The 27,793-nt window shown below is 38.3% G+C and overlaps 1 protein-coding gene across 3 annotated transcripts in view; it reads left to right on the top strand.

Annotated features, from left to right (window-relative positions):
* KITLG (KIT ligand) overlaps window positions 1–26,162 on the top strand; it is a 55,878-nt gene extending 29,716 nt beyond the window's left edge. Inside the window, exons 3-10 of one of the 3 annotated variants that reach the window (XM_054217495.1) lie at window positions 4,493–4,555; window positions 9,260–9,439; window positions 11,352–11,514; window positions 12,412–12,507; window positions 19,226–19,335; window positions 19,826–19,902; window positions 20,189–20,272; window positions 21,518–26,160. In XM_054217495.1, the coding sequence (XP_054073470.1) occupies window positions 4,493–4,555; window positions 9,260–9,439; window positions 11,352–11,514; window positions 12,412–12,507; window positions 19,226–19,335; window positions 19,826–19,902; window positions 20,189–20,228 (729 nt within the window). In that variant the 3' untranslated portion in view covers window positions 20,229–20,272; window positions 21,518–26,160. Of the gene's footprint in view, window positions 1–4,492; window positions 4,556–9,259; window positions 9,440–11,351; window positions 11,515–12,411; window positions 12,508–19,225; window positions 19,336–19,825; window positions 19,903–20,188; window positions 20,273–21,517 lie in introns of all 3 variants that reach the window. The other 2 variants (XM_054217504.1, XM_054217510.1) reach the window with 2 other exon arrangements.
* The last annotated feature ends 1,631 nt before the right edge of the window (window positions 26,163–27,793 follow it).

The following is a 27,793-nucleotide window of genomic DNA, read 5'->3' on the forward strand; positions in this document are numbered from 1 at the left end:
GACTCATACCAGAAGCTAGAATCGGAAAGAAAGAGCGGATTCAGTAACAATAAGCATCAATAACAAAGAGCATTAATCAAATTAAGACCAAATCACACAGGTATCTGTTCATACAAAAATAACTTGTATTTTCTGTAAGATTGAATTTATTCAAATCTTTACAACATAATTTTGTCATATCAAGAATGTGTCCTAAGTAAAATGATTTTAAGAAGCAAAGAATAATCTTGTTTGTTTGTTTTTTAATAGCGTGAACTTTAAAAGAGCAGAATTTCATACCTATAGAGAATGAAAGTATTTAAAGAGTATTCATTCTGCATTACCAATTGCTTGAACTCCTGCTTCTTTTTTAATGAAGATGTCTGGAGGGAAACACATTACTTGATGAACAAATGTTCTGTATTATGAAACTGTAATTGCAGCACCTGTCAATAAAGCCTGTCCCCATTGTTCTTTTCAGCACAGTAAGTCATCAGAAAGCTGCATTGCTGTAATTGTGACTGATTTTGCATAAGAATTGGGAATCTGTTGTATATATGTTTGTTAAATATGAACATCAACTTTACATATGAGTAGCATTTTCACTGAGCTGTGCAGTGTCTATAGAATGTACCTACATATTTTGTTTTCATCCATTAACAAAATCTAAGATACTCACTTCTTATACGATGATCTACTTCTCTAAAGCAATTTTTTTCTTTTGAATGTTGGAAGCCCAAACAACAGTCAGCATTTACTGATCAGGTTGCCTGTTGGAGACACGCTGTTTCAAACACTTTGCCTTCACATTGCATCTTTGCTGTAAATGTGTACTTTACACTCTCTGCAACATTTGATATTTATTTTTAAATGGATCTAACTCTCCTGAGTGAAAGGGTTATAAAAAATGATCCAGTGTTGTTATCCTGCAGATAATCTGCCACTATGGCTGTAAGAAGTGTGAACGGAAATCGTTAGCATGTTGTCGTAAGCCAAATGATGAAGATTTTATTAACTGCTTCATTAGCAGATGAGATAGATAGAGTAGATTGCAGAGATGATGGACAGAAAGTGGAAGCTCCTGCAGGAAAAAAAAGCCAAGGATGCAAAGAAGGGAGATGCAGAGACATTAAAGAGTAGGAAAGGGGGATGAGGAAGAGAGAAATGCGGGGTAGAATTGGTAGCAGGAAGGAAAGTATGGTTTTCCCATCATATGCCTCGGAGTAAAAGAGAAATCACTGACAATGGTAAATGGTAATTTTTACTTTAAGGACTTACTTTATCTTTGGTCTGTAAAAAAAAATAATAATCATGATATCTATGCTTGTCTCCTTAAAATTTTCAGAACAGTCACAATAAAGAGAATTTCCAAAAGCAGTAGCTCTCTTTTCAAAGCTGCAGAGATAAATCATCTAATTTCTGTTGCGCTGTTGTGATGAAAGAGTAGTGTATGGAACCCAAATTGCTTTTACAACACCCCTTTTTCATCTCCCCGTCTATGTGACCATCAGCATATTTTAAAAGTATATTTGGGTGATGCAATGTTAGCAGTGCTGTATTAAATATTCAGACCTCTGTATGTCAAAAGGAATCTTACGTTCCCCACTTTGAGATTTTGTTGCAACTGGGAATATAGCACTTAATGTTGGTTTCATATGGATTTAAAGACATACGTCTGTTCTTCACCTCTTCTCAAACCTTGATAGGATTTCTACAACTACACACACCCACTAAATCAGAGACATTTTTTGTGGCATATTAATTGCAATGCAGGGTTATTTTAGTTCTATAGTTCCACACATTACTTTCCAAGATTATCAGTTGACGTTCTCTATAATCATCAAAACGGTTACTTTTGTCTGAACCAAGGAAAGTCATGCAGGCAGGTGTTTTGTAGTCCTCAGATTTATCACTGTAGTCAAGGAGTTGAGTATAGGAACCAAAAAAGCCATTGTGGGACTCAGAGAGTTTCAAGGGACAGTCACTTTCCATCCCCCTTTGCTCAGGCAGCTCAGAGCCCTCTTGTCCTCTGCTCCTTGTTGACACCCACAGCAGTCAAAGACACCATACGCAGAGTCCTTTCATTCCTTTCAGGATCATTTGAGCAGTTGAAAATCAAGTGGTTGGTTTTGGATCAGAGTCTTGGTGGTTAGTCTTCAAGGAAATTTCAAGATTCATTTCAGGAAAGCAAGACAGTACAAAATGCACAGATTTAGTACAAACACATCCTTCACTCTTACATTGGGGGCTCTACCCTATTTTCTATGCGTGATTTGGGAAGTCCAACTGGGACACAAATATAACTCCCTCACTTTGAGCTCCATCGTTTACCATCAGCAGAGCATCTGGCATGTGGAGTTTAATAAAAAAATCAATAAAACTTTAACAAGTTGTTTCGTCTTGAGGCAGGGCATATATTTTGTGCTTGACACCCTCACCCCCAGCGATCTTCATTTTTAGTAGTAAATTCAAAAATATCTTTTCTGATTCACAGTCTGTCAAGGAGAAAAATATCTGAGGCTGAGCTGTATTCTCCGGCTTTGTTTGAGAAACTGTAAGAGCTCGTGGGCAGTTACATTTTTTTAACTGTGCATGAAAAGTGCTTGACAGGCTCTAATGCCAGTAAAGTAGATTGTATACATAATGCATATCAATTCTTGTAGTGTTCATTGATTTGGAACAAATTTAATCTTCCAGTGACCTTTCTTAAAGAATGGTGCTTTTGCTGACATTGCTAAGTACTGAATCCCTCTAGAGTGAGCATGGGAAACTTTTGCACATACAGTAGCGTCTCCGCTATCTTTGCTGCTTAAAGTGCGGCTAATCCTACCTCTCTAGGCATGCAAAGGAAGCTGGAAAAGAAACTGGATTACCTATTAATGTGTCATGATGTCAGGGTGTTTTTAGAGGAAGGAAAAATATATGAAAATTGTGGATAGGGATTTAGAATAAATCAGATGCTGTAAAGAAAGAAAGAATGTATTGCAATATTTTTCAGTATTTATAGCCTCTTGAATCAACTCTCAAAATGCCAAGTAAATGGAAATTGATACAGAGAATTTTAGTGGCACTTCTGCAACTGCTGCTTTGGGAATGTGTATATAAAAACTAAAAAGAAAAAAGAAAACTGGTCTATGGAAAGGAATGTACCAGGATCATTTGTATAAAACTTGTTTTTTAGAGCTATAGGAGAAAGCTAGATGTCATTGAACTGCAAGATTGTCACTCAGCCCACGTGGTAAATAAAAAAGATGTTTGGAATTCACTAGTGACTGTGCATAAGTATTGTCCTTGATTATTTCTAGAACCATAACATTTTGAAATTGCTGTTTTAATTTTTAATTGAAACTAAATTTTAATTAACAAATAAAACATTCTGTTGTGTCAAACAAAATAGTACCTAAAAACTGCACAGGAAAAAAAAATATCCCTGTGCTGGTTGCTATAGCAGCAGAATCAAAAGCAGCCATAACAGGATGATCTTTAACCTGAAGAAGTAGAAATATTTTGCTGAACAAAGTATAGATTGTGGATCACCAAAGGAATTATGTAAGTGCTTATTGTCTTTTGACTAAATGTATTTCAAACCAGGATGAGAAATATAAATTGAATCTTTCACTGATACAAAAAAAAATAGATTTGCTGTATCACTAAGCATCATAGCATTGGTAAACCTTTTGAAAAAAGTACTTCAAGAGATTGTGGATCGTGGCAGCGCCTCCCTCTTCATCTCCCCACTGAGCACATTCCCTAGATGATCAGCCATGTCTCATGGTAGTGTTGGATCCCATCTGTGGGATACTGCATTGTACAATTCAGTGAGAACCCTTCTTCCACTCCTTGTCTTTGCTTCAGCACGCCCCATACTCACCTACATCTGCAAAGCTGCGCTCAGCTTACTTCTGTGGAAGCTTTCCTTTGCCCCAGGACATTGTTGTGGTATAATTACATTGCTTATCATTAGTAATAGGCACAGCTTCAAAGTTGAAGTTGTGCTCAAGCGTTTTTATGACCTGATACGTAACTAAGCACAAGGCAGGCAAGTATTTCTTTAGGTTCAAATGCTTGCTGAAGTTGCAAGTTATTTGAAGGAAAAAGGCTTAGAAACTACTAGGTCCTCTGCTGTTTGGAGTAGTTGGTGTTACATACAAATTGTCACATAAACACTTCAAGACATGCCATTAAAAAATGAAAATGCAATGGAGTTTCTGCAGTAATGAATAACCTCAGATTGCTTCTCCTCACCACATTACTGACTTTAATTCTGCTGGGAAGGGGTAGCATTAAACATGATCACATCAGATCTGGGAATGTTACAGAGGTGTGGAAAGATGCTTCACTTGTGACCAAGTGAAGTCAGTAGCAGTTCCACAGGAAACTGACTGTAAGCTCTAAATGGTAGGTTACTGAAAATTTGTTTGAATATTTTATAGGTTTTGTTGAATACAGTGATCGAAATGAAATCTTACTTTGCAAAGTCAGTAATAACATTTTTATTATCTGTTTATTGTAGGTCGGAAATCTCCCAAATGATTATATGATAACCCTTAAATATGTCCCGAAGATGGATAGTCTGGTATGTACAACCACTTCAAGTTAATCCCAATAAAATAGCCCACTGGAACCAGTGATGGCCATAACATTTTATACCTAGTCCTATGATTTCTTAAGTTACAATTAAATAATGGTTATTTCACTTTTCATATGCTTCAAAAATATGCATTTAAAAGAAATATAGAGAGATTCCTGCAGTCACTTAAAACATTTCTAATTACAGGAATCTTAGGAAAATGTTTTTTCATCTTAATTTTTTTAACATTTTCTCTGGAAAAAGTCAAACTACGGTATTATTTCATGCTGTCAATTGAAAATTGTTGCTTTTTTAAGGAAGTAGTTTCTTTCTAATTGTACTTTGGAATATAGTGTAGAATGTCCTTCTCATTTCAGCTAGTGGAAATGCCATTAAAGCACAACAAACACTGAGTAGCCAATAGAGAGAACCTCAAGTTCAGCAAATGGTAGCACCAGTAACTAAACAAACCATTAGAAAGTGAGGACATTATTTCATTCAAACATGCATTGTATTATTCTTTCTATATAATCCCACAGCTAATACATAGTGATACTTTCAAATAAGTATCATCTACGTTCTTTAAAATTTTATAACATTTTGTATTAAAAACTTTTTCATATTATCTTATAGCTTATTCCACTACATACTTTCAATGTTTTTCTTTTAATTAAAAAAAAATAGGTTTAGAATGATGTATTGAAAATACTCTCTTGAATGTTGCATACACTGCAAGAAAAAGGAGAGAAGGAAACAAGGTGAAAGTAGGAATTATGCTGAATGCTCTACTGTAATATATTAAAACAATAGATTTAAGGAAAGAAAAAAGGTAAGAAAAGCAATAGTTTGAAAATAAAACTGAACAATATTGTGCCTGTTAACAATGAATTATTGTAGACATACATCAGTAGTTGGAAATCATCTGGTAAGTCTAAGAAGCTGGTTTTGTGTCTGTACAAAGTTTTCATTATGAAAATTCAATTTGTGTGCAATACATATATAAAAATGCATCCTATCCTACAACATCATAGCAAATCTAGCAATATTCCGTATTGATATTGGAGAACGATGGCAGGAGCAACATTCTCTCAGTCCTGAATAACAAGAAGATGGCTGGAGGAAAAGGAGGCTGAGGGATAGTGAAGTGCCCTAAACTGTGAGATTACGAGGTATTATGGCAGATCTGGCAGTGTTCTTATGAGTTTTGTCAGAAGCTCAAGGCTTTTACTAGAGCATAGAGTAATTTAGGAAACTCAGTTTAAACTTGATTCCTTAGACAGAAAAACTGCAGAAAAAATACGATGGAAGTCAGGCGCAAGATCCTATATAATGTAATTAAAACTTATGGAAAAAATTCCATTTGTGAAAATAGCAGGTACCCAGAGAAAAGGGAAGTAAGACTGGCAGCCACCATCCCCTGGCTGCGGTGCTTTTTGAAATTCAGTTATTTTGGTGTCTGATATGATAAGATTCACGTCTGTGGAGGGCAGCCATAGCCAAAGCGCTGCTCCCCAGCCTCTGGGACGAGCCCAGCAGCTGACGGGTCAGAGCTGGGCTGGATCGGGGCTGTTCACTGCACTCCTGGGAAGGTTGGCACTGCAGATGAAGAAGGCCAGGGAGCCTGCTTGAGCGGTGGGTCCTGGTCGTTCTCACTGCTTGACTCTTACCTCACTCCATGGTTCAGTTTTGGCTGCCAGTACACAGTTTCCTTTCTATAGTTTAAATGCCATGTCATCTTGCTGCATCATATCCAGAAACTTAGGTCCAGTTTACATTTACAACGAGCAGCCAAGAAATAAATAGGAAGAAAAGAAGCTTAGAGCTGGGATTTCCGTATTCCCTTTGCTTGTACACCACTTTCAGTCACGGTGATGGAAGGTACAGCTCTTGGCCACATGCCTTCGCAGGAGGAAGTATTCAGCGGTATTCACATCCCACTTTGCCAAATTCCTCTCTGGGGATTTCAGGTTGTGTTATGCATACCACAGCAAAGGCTGGCTGAATAAGTAGGTTTTGCTCTGGGTTCTACAAGGCCCCTGCAAGCTGGGAGACCCACATCTTTGCATAAGGCAAATGCTCTTTGTTCAGCTCTGAGAGGATTGAAATGGTGCTCTGCAATATTTTTCCAATAGATTTCAGTCTTCAGTGCGTGCATAAGGTGGGAAATGTACTCAAGGTAGCATGTCTCAAATGTAGATGTCTAAAGGTAGGAAGGCAGGGTGAACGCGAAGCAGATGGGAAGCCAGTGTAGTGCATATAACAGGAACAGACTGACCTGATCCATTAAACAGAAGGGTTGTTGCATTATGCACTAGCTCAAGGCATCTGAGCGGCTTTAAAAGTAGTCTCGCATAGAGTGAACTGTGTAGTCTAACCCGAAGGTTAAAAGGCAAAGATGGCAGTAGCAGAGACTGAATTCAGAAAAGTAGATAAACTTGAAACTTTTAGATAGATGTAGAGAGAAAAAGCTAAATGAGGACTACCTGGAAGTACAAGGCAAGTCAGGTGTGCGGTTGCCCTAAAACGTAAATCTTGGTCAACATTTACACAAAAAAGCAGAGATAAGCCCCCATTTCTCCTTGCAAACAACATCACATTTCTCAATTTCAACAGTTTCATCCATGTGTTTGGTAGCTATTGAGGAAACAAGTGATTGCACAGCTTGATATTACTGAAAAGAAAACTTGAAGCTCTCGTGAAATACAGCTTTGTAGGTCAGAACGGTTCAGTGAGGAGACTCCCACGCACATGCTAAACCATGGGAGCAACAAAATAGATTCCCTGCTGGAATCACCAAATGCTCACTAGGAGAAGCAGCAAGGTTTTGCTAGTCCCTGCCAGAGGAGTATGCACACCCACAAAACCTCAGAGAGAAAAGGGAAGTTCTTTTCTTCAGTTCAGGGAACTGAAGAAGTTCAGGGAAGTTCAGGGAAGCACAGAAGTTCTGTGTCCATGTTCCTACACGAGAGCAGAGGACAACATATTGTCTGTCCGGTGAGGGCAATGGGATGTGGCACAAGGCATGCTGCTTGAACGGAGTACCTTTCAACAAGCTTTCTGTGATTTATTTACTTCTGCATCTCCCCTCCCATTGTTGTGTTTGAGGGAGAAAAGGGAAGCAGAATTGAGACAAACGCCATCCATTTCACATTTTATTTCATTCTTTTTTAAGTCATTCTTGAGGTAATTACCAAAGGTGATAATACTGACCTGCCATTTGTTACCAGTGTGTGAGAGTTGTACGCAAAAGTGAAAAGTCAGGTGGAGCCGAACAATGTATTTCCATTTGGTTCTCTAAGCCTGGAAGCCTAACAGTGTGGGTAATGTTCAAAAGCGTGAAGTGTGTTTTTCCTCATCAAAAACATTGACACATCAAGGCAGAACAACACCTGTGTCACCGAGAAAGGAATTTGTCACCAAGTGATGGTATTGACAGTAGTGAATAAGGTGGGGGGGTTTTAAATAAAGAATCTGTCTGCAGGTTTATGGCAGAAATTGAGTAAAATGAGATTAAGCCTAGGAGCAGATACAACACCAAATCTTTCCCATATGTTTCAGAAGGTGGAATGGATGGATTCAGTGGATGCTGCCCATCCACTGGTCAGCAACTGGAAACTGATTTAGTGGTACTGAGAGTACTTAGGGGTTGCCAGGCCAAGATCTTCATAGCGGGCAGGCTTTAATGATCCTAAGACATTTTTTACCACTAAAAAATAACTTCACATATGAAATAAATTCCCATAACATTTACCATTAAAAATTCAGCATTTATTGGGAATGGATTTCCAGGTACATGTTGCGGTGTGACTAATACATTACCCGTATTTTTGCTGACCATATTGGGCTATGTTTTTTTCCTGGATTGCGTGGCTTTTTTATTTACTTGACTACTGTTATGTAAATCTAAGTAAAGGAAGCAATGGCTCCCTATAAGGAAGCAAGATGAATGACCAGGTTTCAATCACAAGGACAGCTGTACAAACTTTATCTGCAAACTAACTGCCTAGGTGTCAGTGAAAGGATTCAGTGGCAAAGATGCGGCAGATACCAGAACAGGCTGTGCAGAACTCTTTTATTCACCAAGACTCAGGCAAAGAAAGACTTTTAGATCTAGAAACTGTTCCCAGGAATGGCATTTAGTGAAAAAGCCGAAGAGAAGGAGTTAACCGAGCTAACTAGTTTAAAGGTGGATAAAAGCACACATGAATTTCACGCAAAATGTTTATGGAAACCTTCCTCAGAAGAGATTTAAATCAAGGACCTTTGGGGTTAACTGAGTCATGTAGGGTAAGAATAATAAATGAAAACTGAGATTGGTTTAAAGAGAGTCTGAAGAAAATTGTTAAAGTAATAGTTATTTAAAAAAAAAAATCGGTTAATGAAAGCATGGAAGAGGGTTCGTGGTAGTATGTCTCAAGGCTCAAATTCTCAACAGACTGATGCTTAGCATTCATTAAGAATTTAATGAAGGGAGGGCATTTAACAGACAATCATAAATATGTCAGTATGAGTGAGAATAGAAATTTTACCAGAAGGACTGAAGAGAAAGTTGGCCACACTAAAGAAGACGAATTTTAATTTAGACTTTCAAGATAATTTAAATGGGAAAGGACAGTCTAATCTACTTTTGCACATTGAGTTGCTTAACCAGTTTTTGCAAAAGTCTGATATTTAATCTACCTCTCTGTTTCTCTTTTTATCCTCTGACAGCCTAATCACTGTTGGTTGCATTTGATGGTGCCTGAGTTTTCAAGGAGTCTACATAATCTTCTCCAGAAATTTTCAGATATTTCAGATATGTCTGATGTTTTAAGCAACTATTCAATCATCAATAATCTCACAAGGATAATTAATGATCTTATGGCATGCCTAGCTTTTGATAAAAATAAGGTAATCTTATGCAGAGTTCCTACTTTCATACTGGATATTTTTATTTAAACTTTCTGTTGCACAGTACTCAGTAATAGTTTAAAAATGTCCAAAGCTTCATTAGATTTGTTCTCATTTCTATTCCTGTACATCTGAAATCCTACTTTGTTTAGTAATGAGCTGAGTACACTGTGCTAACATTGGCTAGTCGTTATCTCCTGTTTCAAAGGAAAGTGGCTTACAAGGAATTACAGTATATACAATGACCTGTATACAGTTATTTAAGTAGTCAAAAATGTAACCATCATCCTTAAGATAATTAATTCATTCTGGTCTGTTTGAAACTGGCAGAAATCTTCCTTGTGCATCCAGCTTAAATTATTCATTTTGCTAGTGATCCTAATGTAAATTTAAAGATGATGTTGTTGAAGCTATTAATATACTTTTAGTATGTATCACAGCTCTGAAAGCTTCACCATGGTTTAATAAACTTTTTTTTACAAAGATACAGCAAAGACTAGAGGATATCGTCCTTTTCCCATGTGTTTATGGATGCCAACGGCAGCTGGAAGGATTCCAGGAGTCTCACTCAAGAGATGTCTGATTTTCTGGTGTGAAAATGATGGGGGCAAAAAAAAATTAACTTTCCAATCCCTTACTTAGCTCTAACCAGTCTATCAGTAATAAAAAAAAAAAGTTCTGTAGTCGAAGGTTTTGTCCCACTGAACAAAATGGGCAAAATCCATCATGTTCTTTAGGCCAAGGATTTAATCTACCATATACGTTTATTTTTGTCAAGTCCTTAGCTGTTGTAATTGCACCTCTTTAACATCCCGAATGAATCAAATGGACTGAAACACTCAAGCTAATTCAGAATGGCATAACCTTGTAACCTTGCCATATGTTGGCATTATATGGCTGAGAGTATTTCGGCATTCCCTACCTTTCCATTTCAAACTGAATTCTGTCCCGTCTTTGATGTATCTCTTTCTTTATATTTCTTTTTCTATTCTTGTCCTGATGATTCGAAGCACTCAGCTGGTACGTGGTTGGGGAAGAGGGATTTTATTTTGTAGAATGAAGAAGTAAATATCCTGTAATTCAGAGAAAAAACTAGCTATTGATTTCCTCAGAGAAGAAGGAGGTCTAATACTTTCAGCATTAAATATAAAAGAATTTTGGAGCCAAAACTAGGAAGTTTTCCTTAGTACATATTTAACCCCTGGTCTTACCACTGTCCTCCTTGGGAGTACAGAGTAACCGCAGGCCAAATTCAACCTGCTGGCACATGAAACAGTTGTTATGAAAGCCAGCGTCAGGTAAAAAGAAATAAAGATAACCATCAATGATCTTAACACGGACCTCAGTCTTGTTGTTTAGTCTGGCATAACACACTTGTTTGTGAAACCTCAGTGTAATTGGGCTTCCTTGTTTGTAGTCCTGCTCTTATTTCTAGGTACATTATCAGGGATCTCGGCCTGTTTCTGTGCAGTAGTGTATCCCAGCTATTGTATTTTCTTCCCTGTACTCTTATGACAATAGCTATGATTATGTTGTGTTCCTGTGCTCAGATTAAAAGGATCATGTAGAACATCGCAAAGTAATGTGAAATCAAGGTAACTTTTTCAATGAGGGAAATAAAAAAAAAAATGTTTCTTCATTTTCAGCGTAGAATGAGAGAATGTCTTTCATTCCTTGGCAATTTTACAACACTGGATTAATAATTTATTTCTATTTGCAAAGCTAATCTGAAATTCTCAGATCAGAGGACTTGTATGTTTTATGAAGATTGTATACAGAAAATTTGGTCTTCTGCAGGTTAAAAACTTAAACTCTGTTGTGTCATCTTTGGATATTTTGATCATCTGTTGGGGTGCTGAAATGAGCATCTCTCTTGACCTTCTTTCAAGCGGAATTCTATATTTTACCCTAGGATTTTGTAAAAGAAAATGGTCACCTTTATAAAGAAGATCGCTTCATTCCTGAGGATTTTTTTAGGCACTTTAATAGTACCATTGAGGTCTACAAGGAGTTTGCAGACAGGTTGGATAAGAATGACTGCATTCTGCCTTCAACAGTAGAAACACCAGAGAATGGTAAGATGGCTCTCATTTTGGGGAACAGAATCTAAGTAGATATAAATGGGTGACTTCCCTTTGATTTAAGAGATGCTAAGGATCTGATGCTGTATCTCCATGTCTCCTTCCTACTGCCAGTTAAAATTACTACCAATGCCGAAGCTTGTATTTCTGTTCTAAGTCAGAGTTCTATCTGACAGTAAAACTAGTGCTGTCATTCCTAGTGACATCATTCCTTAATGTAATCCAAATAACCTCACAATACTCTGCTCTGTTTCTTTTCATCCCAAATATGTCCTGGATTGTATTTTTACATTGTTGTTCTCCTTATTTTCCATTAATGCTCTATTTAATTTTTATAATGCAGTAAAGGAGCCTAAGATTGCACTACTGACAGGACAGGAAGCTAGGACAAGTTGTAAATTGCAGCAGCCTCAAGTCACCTCCATATTCATCCCACCCCCCTGAAAAGGGCCACATTTACTTCATTTATAAAATTTATCAGGCTCAAGCCAGGCTCCTGCAGTTCATTCTCATCCTTCCACTAAATGGAGGGTTTGTATTATCTTTTATTTTACTCTCTCTAGTGACAGCTATTAGCTTTTTAATTAGGGCAACGTATCCAGTTGCACAGTTACACCTGTAGTAACTAGTAGATCAGTGCCTTAACGGAAGAACTTGTTTAAAGCAATTGCTTTTCCAGAATAGCTATTCAGCAGCAGCTCAGTGTGTAGACATGTTTGCCTCTTAATATGACTGCCTTTTGGGTCTTAATCCACTTTATAAACAGCCCTGTGGCCAGATTTTTAAAACAGCCCTATGGCCAAATCACAGCAGCCCTATAGCCCATCATCTTATATAGAGGGAACTGTATTTTAAAGTTACATAATGCTGACACACTGATTTTCTATTTAGATTCCAGAGTCGCTGTCACAAAAACATTTTTGTTTCCTCCTGTTGCTGCCAGCTCCCTTAGGAATGACAGCATTGGCAGTAACACTAGCAGTAACAGTAAGTACAAGTGATTGAATTAATATATGTGTCTCCATTTTGTTCTGGTAGCTGGTTGTTATGAGAGCTCAGAGGAAAAGAATGTCATTAATTGTGCAAATTAATGGGAAGTTACTTGTGCCGGATGGTGTACCATGTGTTTCTCAGCTGTCATATTGAAATGCAATGAACTTATCTAATCAAAATTTAGAGATGCTATCAAGTTACAATGATGTGACAGCTCTCTACAACTTGGAGAGGGCAGGTCTCTTCGTTTTGGCTGTCATGAGGTCTCATTAGTCATATGGCCTCAGCAAACTTGGCTGTCCCAAACACTTCAGTTTAACTCTCAGAAAAGGAAGTTGCTCCAAACGATCAGAATAGCTGTCCAAAATCAGGCCCAGGGTAGTCACGTGGACAAAGAGGTTGCTTGTACATTGCATTTTGAGAGCACTGTCAATCCCAAGCTTGACACCAAACCTGAAGACAGTCCCCGTGTTTGCTTGCTGTAGTCACAGTAGGGCCAGCTTCACAGTCAGTGTGATTTCGTTTGAGGTCAAGGACAAAGTCACTACAGTTTTGGCAGTTTGTAATCTTTCTCTGGCATGGCCATCTCCATGTTTCTCACCTGTCTTTGTCAGTGTATTACACGACTGGTCACTGACAGATAAGAGAGCCCCGAATTGATGCTGTAAGAGCCTCAACATTACCCGTCATGAGGTCAAAAGGGGTATAGGAATCTAAGGTGAAGAGAAGCAGTGAAGTTTCAGGGGCTTTTAGTGACATCATGTACAACAAGGTGAATACTCTCTGGAGCTTTCCATGTGAACAAAAGAAGGGGATTTTCCTTAGAGGTTTGTGAAATGGTGATTAAAGCTTAACCATGTTGCTGTTTCCCTTGTTCCTGTTTCCCAGACACATCAGGATGACAATGTGTATCTCTTTTACAATTTCCCCCTTTCACTTCACAAGTATCTATGTTGTCTAAATGTGTGATGATGAAGTGTGTGGCTGGCATTCCTTGCGCTTAAGAAAATATGGACAAGGAGGCAGCAGGATGTAGCCTGGTGGGCACAACGGTAGCTCCTGACAATGGGACAGATACTGCTAAGATTGAGTTTCTTCTCATGCTTTTTCTCTAGGGAATGTGTAATCTAGTTATTCTCTAGGGTTTTATCACTATGCGTGCTACCTCTTAGTTGCCTCACAGCTGCTGTCAGATTTCAAGCCCTTCCTGATTGCTTTCTAATTAAGAGAAGTTCTTAAGTCATCATTCCCCAGAACCCCCCGAGTAGAAGGTTAGAACAAAAACCACCTTCAGCTCCTGGCTGCCAGCCTGCCTCTCTGGAAAAGAGAAGTCTCACTGCCATAAAATCCGTGCCAAGAGGTCACAGAGCTGGCTGCAAATAATGTGATGAGCCCAGGGCCAATTATGAGGGGACTAAAGAGCGCAGACCTGTCTCTCTCAGGTCTGAACATGTGATAATTTTTGCTGTCACTGTTAGAGGAAGAGTATTCAGCTGCAGCCTGAAGCAATGGGAATGGATGAAGGAGCCAAAAGAAAGACAGATACATTACAGGAGCATTCAGATGAAAGGACTTTGACCCAGTACAGTGACAGGAGGGATGCCAGGCAGCACAGTGGAGTGTGGCACCTGTGTCTGTACTCTGGGGGGGAGAACAGAAGCAGGTTTATTAATCTTGTTTTAAAACTGGAACTGATAATCAAGTAGGAAAAAAGCCTAATTAAAATAATGCAGTAAGTCAAAGAAATTGCTTGGCTGGCCATATGCTGTACAGGTGTGTTTTAACTGATTATTGTTCTCTTAAGCAATTTATTGGAAAATTGGATATCACTTAACAGCCTTATATAGAAATGACATGAGGACTGCATGTCTGGGCTGAGGACAGTTTGAACTCTTAATCAGCTTAAATTAAATTAACTTGGACATTGGCTGCTGACTTGTTACACTTTAGCTGTTTGTTTGGAGCTTTTTTGCGGGGAAGGACTTGTGGCATCTTTATTGGCATCTGTCTTACTCCCTGAAAATGCTCTTCAGTACTGATTTTAGTTTTGTCTTGGCTTTATTGCTGAGTAAGTTTTCTTTTTTACTTAATCCCTACCTTCTTGGAAGGAACAACAGTGAATAAACCTTATTACTTCCCATGTGAAGAATCCCCAGCACAGGGGATCCTGTCTCCTGGTGTCAGTACTGTTCTCAGAACAGCACCACTAGATTGAAATTTCAAAAAGGAAAACATTTGGAGAAGAGGAGAAACCTGACAAAAGCATCTCCAGATACAAACTACTGCAGTATTTTCTTTTTAAATTACCGTCTTTAATTTTAAAAGGTTTTAAATTGAGCTATTTAAAATTCGGGTTTCTAGACCATTTAGAAGCCTTCACTGTTTGCAAAAGAACCCCTCCAGATTAATAATAAATTTTGAATCTATTAATAAAGTCTCTGTAGTCAGATGACTTGAACTGCTCCTAATTCTAAATTAAACTGAGACAAACCTGAAGTGCATCATCTAATAAAGTAATTTGTGAAATAATTATCATATAAATTCTATGTAATATAAATTAGCTAAAATACTTTTTTTCATTATGCTGTTACTTTTCATGATGTTGCAGCGTATTTCATGACTTCACTGTTATTACATGACAATAAAATTAAACTACTATAATAGATTAGAATCTTTACTAAATCTACACCAAAAGTCTTACCCCAACTAAGTGTAAAATGGAACAATTATCCTGGGTGTTTTTTTTTTTTTTTTTGTATGGCAATAGTGCTATTTTCATCCTTGTAATATTGAATGTAGATTTGTGGCATGTTCCTACTCCATCTTTTCCCCCATAAAATTCTCAAAACACCACCACCCACAATTTTTTTAGGCTGGTTTATTTTCTTCTGTTTGTATTACATGACTGCAGTCCAATTTAAATTCCAATTAACTGTTTAAGTCCCAGTCTCATTGATATTTCTCTGCATCTTTATAGCATGCATAGTCTAGAGAACTCAGATAAGATGGTTCCTATGTAAAGAACAAGTGTCTGGATAAGAAGTCTTGAGTCCTGATCTCTTCTTTCAGTGGTTGAACCAAACAATAAATAGTAATCTTCCCCCCCCATCCCATCAGATGAATCTCATGTTGCTATGGTTAAAGCTCGAACAGCTAGAACTTACTAGCTGTTACTCACACTTCTCACTCAATTTAATGCCATGGTATTATTCTTATTTTCATGGAAAGTTCAGTGTTGCTTTTTTCCATTATTGCCTATAATTTCCACACAGTAATTTAGCTTTATTATTCAGTACTGAATAGCTCAAAGAATGTGTAAACACAAGCATCTCTATAACTGTTTTTAGGAAGAAGGCCTACTTTTATAATTAAACAAAGAATGCCATAGTTTAAATCTGTAATTGCACAACAGTGTGCAAATGTTCACTCGAGGCTTTAATGCAATTGGTGTTGCCTTCTGTGCCTTTGTTTCATCTTTATACTTAATGAAAAACTCTAATGAACAGGTGAAAGCTGTTCTGCGTTTTTATAGATAAGATCTTGTGGTAATTGTGTTGGAGCTGAGCAGAGGTAAATGAAAATTCCTTCGAGACATATACGACAAAAAAATTGAGCCAGTGCCTTGAATCATAATTGGTTGCTAAACCTGCACACATGGCTCAAGGTAGAGAGCAGCTCAATAACTTCATTGTGTGGCTAAGTGGCTTTTAATGTAAATATATTTTGTTCACAACTTAATATCCCAATGTCCATGAAGACGAAACATAAATCAACATCAGATGAGATCAATTCCTTAGGGAATCTTCCACAAGGTGCAGAGTGAGAGCTCTGAGAGATGCTGGCCTTCTTCCACTCCCCTTTTGCACCGCGCTGGATAGAGTCTATTTTAAGTGAATAATAAACTAACTGCAAAGCCAGGAGTTCCTCTGGTGTTGCCCAGGGAGTTCACAAAGTTACTGATACACCTGGTTCCTCCTGTTCCTTCTCCTACTCTGCCTTTACAACTGCTGGGAGTGGGACTCTTTTTGTGTAGAGCTCTCAAGTTTCTAACGGAGAAAAAGGTCCCTATGGAAGGAAAAAAAATCAAACTATTGGCAGCCAGCTTGCTTTCCTTAACTCCCTTTTCTTCATTAGGACACCAGTTCCTGGGAGGTTCTCCAGACTGAAAATTCTCCAACCTGTTCTGGTTTACATGTTACTATAAATAAAAGGCACATGAAGAAACCTGCCATGACTCATTTCATTCTCTCCAGATCTTTCGAGACTTTTTTCTAGACTTGAAAGTAGAATTAAATAATCCGTTGTTGCTTGTTTTTTAAGTTAATTATGAGTTACTTAACTTTCAAATTAATTCACACACTATCAAGTTATGAAAATAACATCTGTTGCAATTTTTAAAAGGTAGGCTGGGAAGGGTGTCACAATTTGACTGTATTTAGGCTTGGTCCCTGCGTTACAGGTCCCCACGTAGAAAGCTAATAATGAATTCCTCTCAGTTTTCCATAGAAATCATCTGCGTTGGACATATCTTCTCAGAAATCAGACTTTTCCACTTTTAGATACTTCATTGTAAAGAGAGCTTTTCTGTCGTCTAAGATGCTCTGAAATTTGTGAAAAATAATTGTATAATGAGGGCTGTCACTGATCGCCCCGCATACAGAACATTTCTTTAGAAGTTAATATAAAAATTAGAGTGCTTGCCATGACATGCTGCCCAGCATTGCAGAGTAGGCAGAGGATGTTTGAGGTTACATACTCTACCATAACATGTTATCAAATAAATTATGCTCTATATGACCTGAAGAGTTTTTCCTTTGATTTTTATTTCACTTTTCCATTTTTTCTGAAGTTTGCAGGGCATAATCCAGAAAATATGACCATCCCCATAGTATTTACATAATTCAGTTGTATAACTCAGCGGTCTGTCACTGGGAAGAATGGCTAATGGTATTAGGCAAAGCAGAGTTGCATTTTTCTTGACTAGAGCACAAGAGCAATATAGGATTTTTCTTCTGAGAATACAATTCAGATAAAGTAACGACAGGATTTTTTTTTTTTTAAATGCTCAGGCTGGCTCTGCCCTGCTTGAATTTGTCCAGATTTCCTGAAGGTCAGTCCTGCAAGAAACCTCCTCTCTGCCTAGCCTGGGATGGACAGTTTGAGAAAAGATATGCTCCTCCAGTTAATTTCTGCTCTTAGTTCTAATGTCTGAGCAGACAGAGGCAGACTAATCGATAGCCTCTCTTCTTCAGATGATGTTCACTTGTGTAGAACTTTGTCTGCTATCTTTCCCTTCTCTGTAGACAGATTTCTGTCATGGTAAGCTAGCATTGGTTCTGCTTGACCAATGTTTCCTGTTAGTGTGCTGGGTCTACTGGTTGTAAATAAAATTGAAGCTCCTATAGACAGAACCTAGAGTTTGTAAACAGTGTATGAGATACAGAGATACATGTAGTATATGAGCATATAAGAGGCAGACTATTTTTTTTCTTACTTTTTAGTTCTGTCTACTGCGATCCTAGAAAGCACAGCTGAATTTCAGGGACAAAAAGAACATTTGTGTAAAAGCTTGCAAAATGTTAACCAGAAAACCTCAGAGAGTTGAAAATGAGTTGCTAGTTATGAGAATGCTCCTTTCTAAACTAAAGTGTTTTCTTAGAGGCTGTTTAATAATGTACTAAATGCACATTGCCTGACCCAGTATATCATACATACATGCTTAGACATTTGCTGTTTGCATGAGTCACACAAATTTAGTGTTATAAGTCCATTTTCATTTCTGTATCTAATCACCTACACTTTTTCAGTGCTTACAGTTTGGTTCTTTTCCTGTAATCTGACAATACACCCACCATTCGAGCTGCAGACACCAGATCACGAAATGAACTAAATCTGGGTGGATGGTGTCTAAACTGTCAGTCTCCTATGGCTCGCTTTGCATTTCAGAAGGTGGATCCCAGGGTGACTCTGTAGGACTTTTCACATCCTGCTCTTGATTAATTAACTGGAGGGCCACATTTTAGTCTCAGCATGCGTATAGCTCCCTGTGAAGGGAATAGAATTGCTTACGTACATATGGAGCTCTTCCGTGTAAAATGTAAAAAGATATCAAGAAATGGTAGCAACAAAATAACACATAGCTGGACTTCAAGGTACAAGGGTTTGGTCTTACTGAGGTCAGTGGGACCTTTTCAGACACACATTAGAAGTGAAGTCAGGCTTATTTTGTTAAATTAACCTCCCTCAAGAGACTTCGTGTTGGTCATTCATTAGTGGCAAGGCAAAGTGTCTATCTGCAGTCAGTGGGATGCACCTTATGCAACTTAAGCAAAGGCACAAAGTGACAGATATATTCTTTTCCAAAGAATTACTTTGTGTTACAAAATAAGACCTTTAAAAATTGATAAACCCCAAACTTTGAAATTTTGGAAAGAGAAAGTTCTCTACAAATGACAAAAAGAGAATTAGTGTTGGAAGTATTCAACGCAGCTGTTCCAGAAATAGGAGGAGCATCCTTGTGGTCAAAAATTTCCTATGAGATTTTGTTTGAAGTGTGCCTCGTGTACACAGCACTTTGAAGTATCTGTTCTGCTGTTTAGGATGCTGTTAGGTACGTGGTGCATAAAAGTGCTCTTGCTAATAGTAGTGTTGCCCTGAAGATAGTTTGCTGCTATAAATCTGTCTTCACTAACAAAAACATCTGTAATTACAGAAGAGGCACTTGGCTTCATTAGCAGCTCCAGCCTGCAAGGGATCAGCATAGCACTGACTTCATTGCTGTCTCTTCTTATTGGCTTTATTTTGGGAGCCATATACTGGAAGGTAAGAAATACTGCATTTAGTGATACTACATTTCATAGCTATGGGGAGGCGGGAAGAACAGAACCGTTCTGCATTTGAAAGCAAGAGACATCTCTTTTGATCTTCACTGAACTGTGTGACATGCTAATATAAATCTATGTTGTCAAATTCTTGGATTCCACCACCAAAGTGCAAATCCTATCTTATCAGCATGATAGCTGTCTAATTGGAAATTAAAAACATGGGATTCCCCCAGTTTCCTGGTTCTCCTATTTTATCTTGAGAAGAGGATTCTTTTGCCTTTGCCCCTTGTGCCCCTGCCTAGAGTACAAAGGCTTTGATAGTAAATTATACCAGTAGCAGATATATGTTAGAGGACAAGATTTGGCCTACATTTTGCAAGATGACTTCGATATTGAAAATCTGAAGCAAACTGAAACATACAACAATTGTTTAGGGAGTTGTTAAAGAAAGCTTTAGAATACTTATATTTAATGCATTTTCTGCCTAGAAAACACATCCCAAATCCAGACCAGAAAGTGATGAAACTACACAGTGTCACGACTGTCAAGAGGAAAATGAGATAAGGTATATTGTTTCACTTCATATACATTTATAGAATTTTCCTTAAAAGGAAATTTAAACAGGTTACATTCTCCATCAGATGTCTTCTTAAATATATGGCATATGTTTTTTTCTCCCTCTTCCCTGATAAATTTGTAATATTCATCTGTAACTAGGAAGACCTAGTAGGAAACATAAATTCTAATACTTTCAGTTCCCTTTTATTGTAACTAACTGATAAACCATTCAGTTCTATTTCCTTGAAACACTAGCATTGTAGTAATAAAATACCTTTTTTTTTTTTTTTCAGTATGTTGCAGCAAAAAGAAAAGGAACATCTACAAGTGTAGCTGTTGCTTTTTCTCCCTCAACACTGTTACTGTTTCGTGTACTGGTAAGTTGTTGCAGTTGAGAGTCTTACCATAGGCTTAACAACTTTTGGCTGCTGAAATATAAAGTGAGTCAGAGTCCATTTTAGGAAAAAAAAAAAAAACCAAACTTGCTATCAGTAGGCTTCATTTGTCCCTATGATCCTTAGCAGCTAATGTAATTAATCCTGTATCATTAATTTAGGTGTTTGACTTTTAGCCTGAATGTTACAAAATGACATATGCCCGAATTCCAAAATGAAGGACGGCTACTGCTTCTCCTTTTTGGCATGAGAACCGGTACAGAGAAGTCTTCGGCTGTTGTCCTACAGCTGTTTCAAAGCAGCGTGACCTGAAAAACACAATCGTTAAACTAGCTGGTGAGTGTAGGAGAACAGGCCGAGTAGAGCTGAGCTTCTCTTAATTGTTGCTTACTCGTCACAGCTTGCAGTCTCTGTAGCCTTATCTGGTACATCATTCTTGCATCTTCTCGTATGTAAGAGTGAGCAGCAAAGGCGAGTGGGCCTTCTCATTCCCAGCTGTCCTCTGCACAACATTGCACGTCTCTGGCAAGGGGCTTCTGACCGCAGGAATCTCTGCAGGACCACAGCATCTCTGGCAAGGGTCTGGAAGATGCAGGCAGCACTGAATGCTTCATTTTATAACATGAGTGGAAAGAGCAGCATAAGAGTACAACAGGCAGTCCAGGTTTTGCAGGTCATCCTGTAGCGGCCACTCTCAGGTGTATTACAGAGTGTTCGTTGTGATCTAGTGAGTTAGCTGAGTTCATTAGCTACAACTCGAGAGATTTCCAGTCTCCCTAAGTGCTTTATGCTAACAACTGCTCACTGAGAAGGGAAATCATCTCTGCAGTGGACAAGTTGTTTGACTTTTACAAAATGTAAATAAACTCAGAGTGATATTGGCTTGTTCAGACGATTTCAAAGGGAAGTTTGCTGCCAGAGATTGCCAGATACCAAAATGCACAAATGTAACAGTTCTGTAAAACCATGAGAGTTTTTTCATCACCATAGATGATGTCAATGAGCTTTTGCAGGCAAGTGTGTTCTTGGACCAGGAAAATACATCTTACAACAATATTTTTTTCTTTCAGAATAAAGGAATGTCTATGCAAGTGTCATTGAATTTATCCATTTCCAAAATTATAAGAAAAAATGTTTATGTCATCTGTCTTTGAAAAGCTCTACTGTTTAGTAATACAGAGAGGAAAACTAATCAGCAAAATTGTAATTTCTGGTTTTTTTCTTCAGGCAGGTAACAGTTCCATGTTCGCTTCATAAATGAAGCAGCTTTAAGCACATTCGTATTCCTTCTGGAGTGACAGACTGAGTCTGCATCTGTTGTTGCTGCCCATGACTCCATAGACATGATATAGAAATGAGGACAATTTGTGTTTGTTACTGTGAAACCAACACTGAATTGAACAACGATAAGAAGAGTGTGCACTTAGCAGGACTGTATCTTATGTGAATATCTACCTTGTGTGGCATTTGGGGATTTTCAATTGCATTAGTTTTTGCAGCTGACTCTGCCAAACAAAGTACATCCTGAACAAAAAGCATCTTTCAAATGCCTCCAACTATGTGTAATCATTGAAAGTCATAAATACCTTTGCATCCTTAATTTAAGTTCTGTGTCCTTTACCTTACCTTGGTGTCTTCAGATGGAGTTCTCTGAACTGACAGAAAACGCAGAAATGGATACAGATAACATACTCTTCAATGTTGTATATAAAACTTGAAAGCAAAATCATTCCATGGCCCTGTGTTCTAGCCTTTTACTTATAAGGAGCTGTGTTTATGCCTGGCAAAGGTCGTGTGTACAGCAACATGTGGTCTCTATTGGGTGCCAGGTGGCTGCTTGCCCACCCCAGAAAGCTTCAAGAATTCATCAGTGTTGGTGGTCTCTGTTCAGGAGGAGCAAATACTGGATGAAGACAAAGTAAACAGGAGGTGAATGTACCTCATGGAGCTTCGAAGCATTAAGAGTAACTGCTGGGTGTGTGAACACTGGTGAAATTTCCAGCCATGCCAAGGGAAGTGAAAGTAAGGAGTCTGAATTGCGTTCAAACATCAGAATAAAGACAAACCCATGAAAGGCATTTTAAACGCTGAAGATGCATGCCATTGATACCTTGTCTTTAAATGTATAGCATAGAAAATCTGAAAGATCCTGAGAATGTATTTAGCATTTATTTACATCAGCTGTAATTAATGTTTGCATTGTGTTTTAAGTGATTAGTAAGCTTTAATATCCTGGCATTCTCCACTCAAAGTTAATTCTCTCAAAACAAAACAGAAAGGCTTTTTTTCTCACTTGTCTTCTGCATCTATTGCTGTTATAGCATCCATGGAATCTGTACAGGATTGATCTACAGACATGCATTTTCAAGTAAATCCTAAAAATAACATGGTAAAAGTTATAAGTGTAGTTGTGCATATTATCGTCTTGGCTCTTTCCAGATAATGGGTATGAATTATTTATCTGTATTAGGGGTTTGTACTTCAGAAGCTAAGGGTGGCTCTTCTGATGACAATCTGTCGTCTGTCATCAAACCGACCAAGTCAGCACAAGTTTTAGTTTAAATAACTTGCAAACTTAATAAAAAACCCACCACCCTTTTAAAGTTTTCCATAAAGTTGGAGTTGTCTTTAAAGTGTATAGTTACTTCATTTTTTTAAGAATTCTTGTGGAAATTTTAATCATCTGATGAATTTTCTGAGAACCATGCATAAAAGGAATATGACATACATATAATATATACGTGTGTGTGTGTGTGTGTGTGTGTACTATTAGTAAAACTGATTTGTCTTTCATACTTACCAAAAAGAAAAAACCTCAAAACCTCAAAACCTTACTATGTTTGATGACAGAGCTCATGTGTGCATGTAGCCACTCTGCATGGAATTTTGACCCTACTGAGATCAATATCGAAACTTCTCATGAATTCACTGATCCAAGGATTTGATCATGTGGAAATATTTTTTATTTATACTGAGGCCTTTTTGCACTTTCTGAGTGTCAGAAAAGGGTCCTCAAGCCCTGCTTAGCTGGTATAAATTAGCACAGTTCCATTAACATTAACCGAGCTTTGGGGTTTGCATCATCATGGACCTGTTGGAGTGGGTCCAGAGGAGGGCCACGAAGATGATACGAGGGCTGGAGCACCTCTCCTACGAAGACGGGCTGAGAGAGTTGGGGTTGTTCAGCCTGGAGAAGAGAAGGCTCCAGGGAGACCTTATAGCAGCATTCCAGTACCTGAAGGGGGCCTACAAGAAAGCTGGGGAGGGGCTGTTTGCAAGGGCATGTAGCAACAGGACGAGGGGCAATGGTTATAAACTAGAGCAGGGTAGGTTTAGATTAGACATTAGGAAGAAGTTCTTTACAATGAGGGTGGTGAGACACTGGGACAGGTTGCCCAGAGAGGTGGTGGAGGCCCCATCCCTGGAGACATTCAAGGCCAGGCTTGATGAGTTTCTGAGCAACCTGATCTAAAGATGTTCCTGCTTACTGCAGGGGGGTTGGACTAGATGACCTTTAATGGTCCCTTCCAACCTAACAGATTCTATGGTTCTATGATTCTATGATCATCTGAGGAACTTCTCTTAGTCTAGATCTAAAGAGGCCTAGTGTGAGAATTAGGCCTTAATTTTTATTCAGAAGATGCTGGAGCACTCACCACTTAATAAAGAGTAATCAAGGTTGCTCATCACTTCTAAAAAGCAAGTGCATCCCAAATTTTAGCTCTGCAAAAGTCAAACAACAGAATTACCCATCTGCAGCTCAGTCTCATTTGACATTGTGTAGTTCTTTACTCACAAGGCCCTCAGACTTTGTGTTTCAATCTTATTTAACAGTTAGCCTGAAAAAAATGTCAGCATGACCTAATTGATGAGAAATTTGCACCTTATTGGTAATGTGGAGAGTAACTGTGTATTGATTTTGACAGAATGGAAACGTATCCACAATAAATGGAAGCAATTATCCTTACACATTTTACAAAAACCTTCAATACTTCATGTTGCTATACAATATGTTCTCAAAGCAAGCTTATGCATTTGATGCTTTACAGTATTTTTCTCCAATTCATTTAAAAAAAAATCTTGTATTTATTCAAGTTCTTTGTTCATAATAATGTTAGTTCTCCTAAATGTGTTTTTCCAGAAAATCAAATACACAATAATGTTGCACATTGGTGTCCCCCGAATTATACTTTAATGTTCAAAATGCACGATGTTTTAGGCTCTTTAGTCTACTGTTCAATACTATAGAAAATATCAGTTGTAAATTGAAACATACATTAAAGCCAGATAGACTACTGCAAAATGTTCACCCTCCAAAAGTAACATCTTGAAATAGTAGCTAAGTCACTTTCCAGTAGTGTCGAACACTTTAATCTCTTCCGTGGAGCAGGGCAGATTTAAGGCTACATGAGAACAGAAAGAAAATTCCAGCTTCACATCACAAACATTGTTCTTTAAATATGCATCAAAATTGTTCAACACAAGGAGTAAAAGAACTGTTGTCAGAGCTCCTGGATTTCCTGTTCTCTGCACCTTTTGAGAGATCTGAACAAAATTTGGGTGTTCTCAATCATTTTTGCAAAGCAGAAAGACACTTCTAGACGTTTGTTGATACAGTGGATAACTCGGGTCTTGGAAATATGATCGTGAAATTATTTGAAAGTTTCTGTGCCCAATTTGTCTACCCACTGAGGGGGCCCTTACTTCGGATGTAGGAAATTTTGAAAGACTACTGGCTTGTGAGGCATCTTTGAAATCAATTAAAATAAGTTACTGTTTAGTGGGAGTAGGGATGGCAGAAATAGTCCTTTAATTCCTTCTTTATCCAGTTTAAGCGATTTAACTTATGAAGAGTGAACAGTTTTTCAGTCGTCTTTTTAGGTAGACAGAGCCCATGCATTAACACAGTTAGAAAATGAATGCCCTTTCTCTTAAAATTGAAATTGGGGAAAAGTGAGTGTTGTATTTTTTATACAAAGGTCAACCAAATTTGTTTTTCAGATATCTGTGGTTTTGTGCGAAACAAACATTTTTAGGTTTTCTTTGGAGTAGTTGAACTTTGCATGTAATTAATAGTGGCCTTGTGACAATAAAAAGCAGATAGTGATATACTGAGTATCTCAATGTGCTACTTTAGATGTGTGTTTACTTGAATAAATTAATGGTACTTACTTCATCGCAAGGTCATTTTATAAGTAAGCTTATAAAATGTGCTATACTATGGATTATGTGTACAACCTGCACATTTTTTAGATTCTGATCTTCACCAGCTCTGTTTTCTCTGTTGCTCTCTGTAATATGCTGAAACTGTTCAGTACACACAATACAACTATTAAATTGAAAAGCTAACTGTATATATAAAATACAGATATTTCGAGTTAGATTTACATTAAAGAACTATCCAACATTCTTCAATTCAGGAATCTGATTCAACTGTCTATTAAATGCAGATCTACAGTAATGGTGGCATGTTGCTATTATGTTATCAAATTGATGGAACGCGGAAACTTCAGACTCTTTAGTGATAGAGACACAGACGTTTGCTGGTTGTATCATGGGCAAATTCATTTATTTCAATGTAAATGTCAGCACAGTCTTGCATAGTTACATTCTGACTGAAGGTAATCAACAAAGTTTATAAAATGTGATGTGTATGTATATATGTGTCCTCTTAAAGATAGATGTTTTCCCAGATCCTTTTTTATACCAGTTCAAATTTGGAATTTACATTATATACATATACTTTATTGTTCTAAATAAAGATATTATGCACTGCCAAATAATTAGTACATTGCATTGTGTCGGTCCCGCTAAAACCTTTTTTTAAGTTCTGTCATCTCCTGGAGGAATTTTCTGCTGGAATATATGCTACTTGATGCAGACTCCTTCATAATACATTTCATTTCTTAATCATGCATTTTGAAGTCTTGTGCCACCAAAGTATATGTCCTCATTATCAGCCTTTTGTGCTGATCTATAGTATATCTCTGATTATAAAAATTATTCCAACTTCAAAATTAAAAGTTTCTTGTAGGTCCTTAATGAGCTTAAATTTGTTTGTGCCCTGATTTAGGCAGTTTCTAACATTCCATTCTTGCTATTAGACACATATTGGGATTTTATTTTAATTTACCACTAAAAAGTCTGAATGTTGCTGATGCACATCTTTTGCAGTAAGTGGCATTTACCAACAATAACAGGGATTTTCAGCTCTGACCAGAGCTTATCTTGTAAGGGTAACATCCTTCCTTCCAGGTTTCAATAGCTTATTGTGACTTTTCAGTAAGAAGCCCAGGACAGGGGATGAGATTTGGAGGAAAAAAATGAGCTGCTCAGGGAGCTCTGGAACCTCTCCACTTCTGAGAGACAATGAAAGGACACCAGCCTAAGAGGAACAGATAAACCTGCTGAGGCTTTCAACCTGCCTTAGAGAGAGGTAAGGAGCCTTGGAAGAAAGAGAGGCAAAAAGGCAGTAGGGAGATATAGGGGGTTTACAAATACGAGTGGGGTACAGAAAGGATTAATGAGAAAGAGCAGAGAACAGGGTTAATGGGCTGGGAGAAAGAGAAGCAGCATTTGGGGATAGCAGAATTTAGGGCATGGACAAGAATGAGAGCTGTGGGTGTTGGTGTGGACACAGCAAGAAATTCAGAGCTGATGGGCTTGAAGAAGGCCATGAAGCCGTGGAGCCCTGCACTGGTGGTGTAGTAGAAGTCACGCCCTGAGGAGGAGCATTGGTGGCTCAGGTGGGTCAATGGGCATTTGGTTCAGCTAGGGCTAGGTGAGCACCACGTAGCTGCAGATGTTGGAGATGACCGTGCTTCATGTGGAAGGCAGCATTTAATGTAAAAAAAAGGAGGCAGACTTGACCTGGAAGTTCAAGAAGGCAGAATTAACAGCAGGGTACCTGGAAATGAAGTGTGAGAACTCTTAGCTAACAAAAAAGCTCTTGCTGAAGTCAGAAACTGGCAGTTGGTAGTCTGGCTCAATGCCCAGGTGGAGACTGATGATGAGCAATGTCCTTCAGGGGTCCATATTGGGACCAGTACTGTTTAATATCTTCATCAATGACATAGACAGTGGGATTGAATGCACTGTCAGCACGTTTGCCAACGACACCAAGCTGAGTGGTGGGGTTGACATGCCTGAGGGACGGGATGCCACCCAGAGGGACCTGGACGACCTCAAGAAGTGGGCTCATGTGACCCTCATGGGGTTCAACAAGGCCAAGTGCAAGGTCCTACACCTACGTTGGGGCAACCCCTGGTATCAATATAGGCTGGGGGATGAAGGGATTGAAAGCAGCCCTGCCGAGAAGGAGGAAAAGCTGGACATAAGCCAGCAAGGTGTGCTCGCAGCCCAGAAAGCCAACCGTATCCTGGGCTGCATAAAAAAAAGCGTGGCCAGCGGGTCAAGTGAGATGATTCTGCCCCTCTACTCCACTCTGGTGAGACCCCACCTGGGGTACCATGTCCAGTTCTGGAGTCCTCAGCACAGGAAAGT

This window comes from Rissa tridactyla, chromosome 1 (genome assembly GCF_028500815.1).
Source record: "Rissa tridactyla isolate bRisTri1 chromosome 1, bRisTri1.patW.cur.20221130, whole genome shotgun sequence".
In the NCBI taxonomy this organism is placed as follows: domain Eukaryota; kingdom Metazoa; phylum Chordata; class Aves; order Charadriiformes; family Laridae; genus Rissa; species Rissa tridactyla.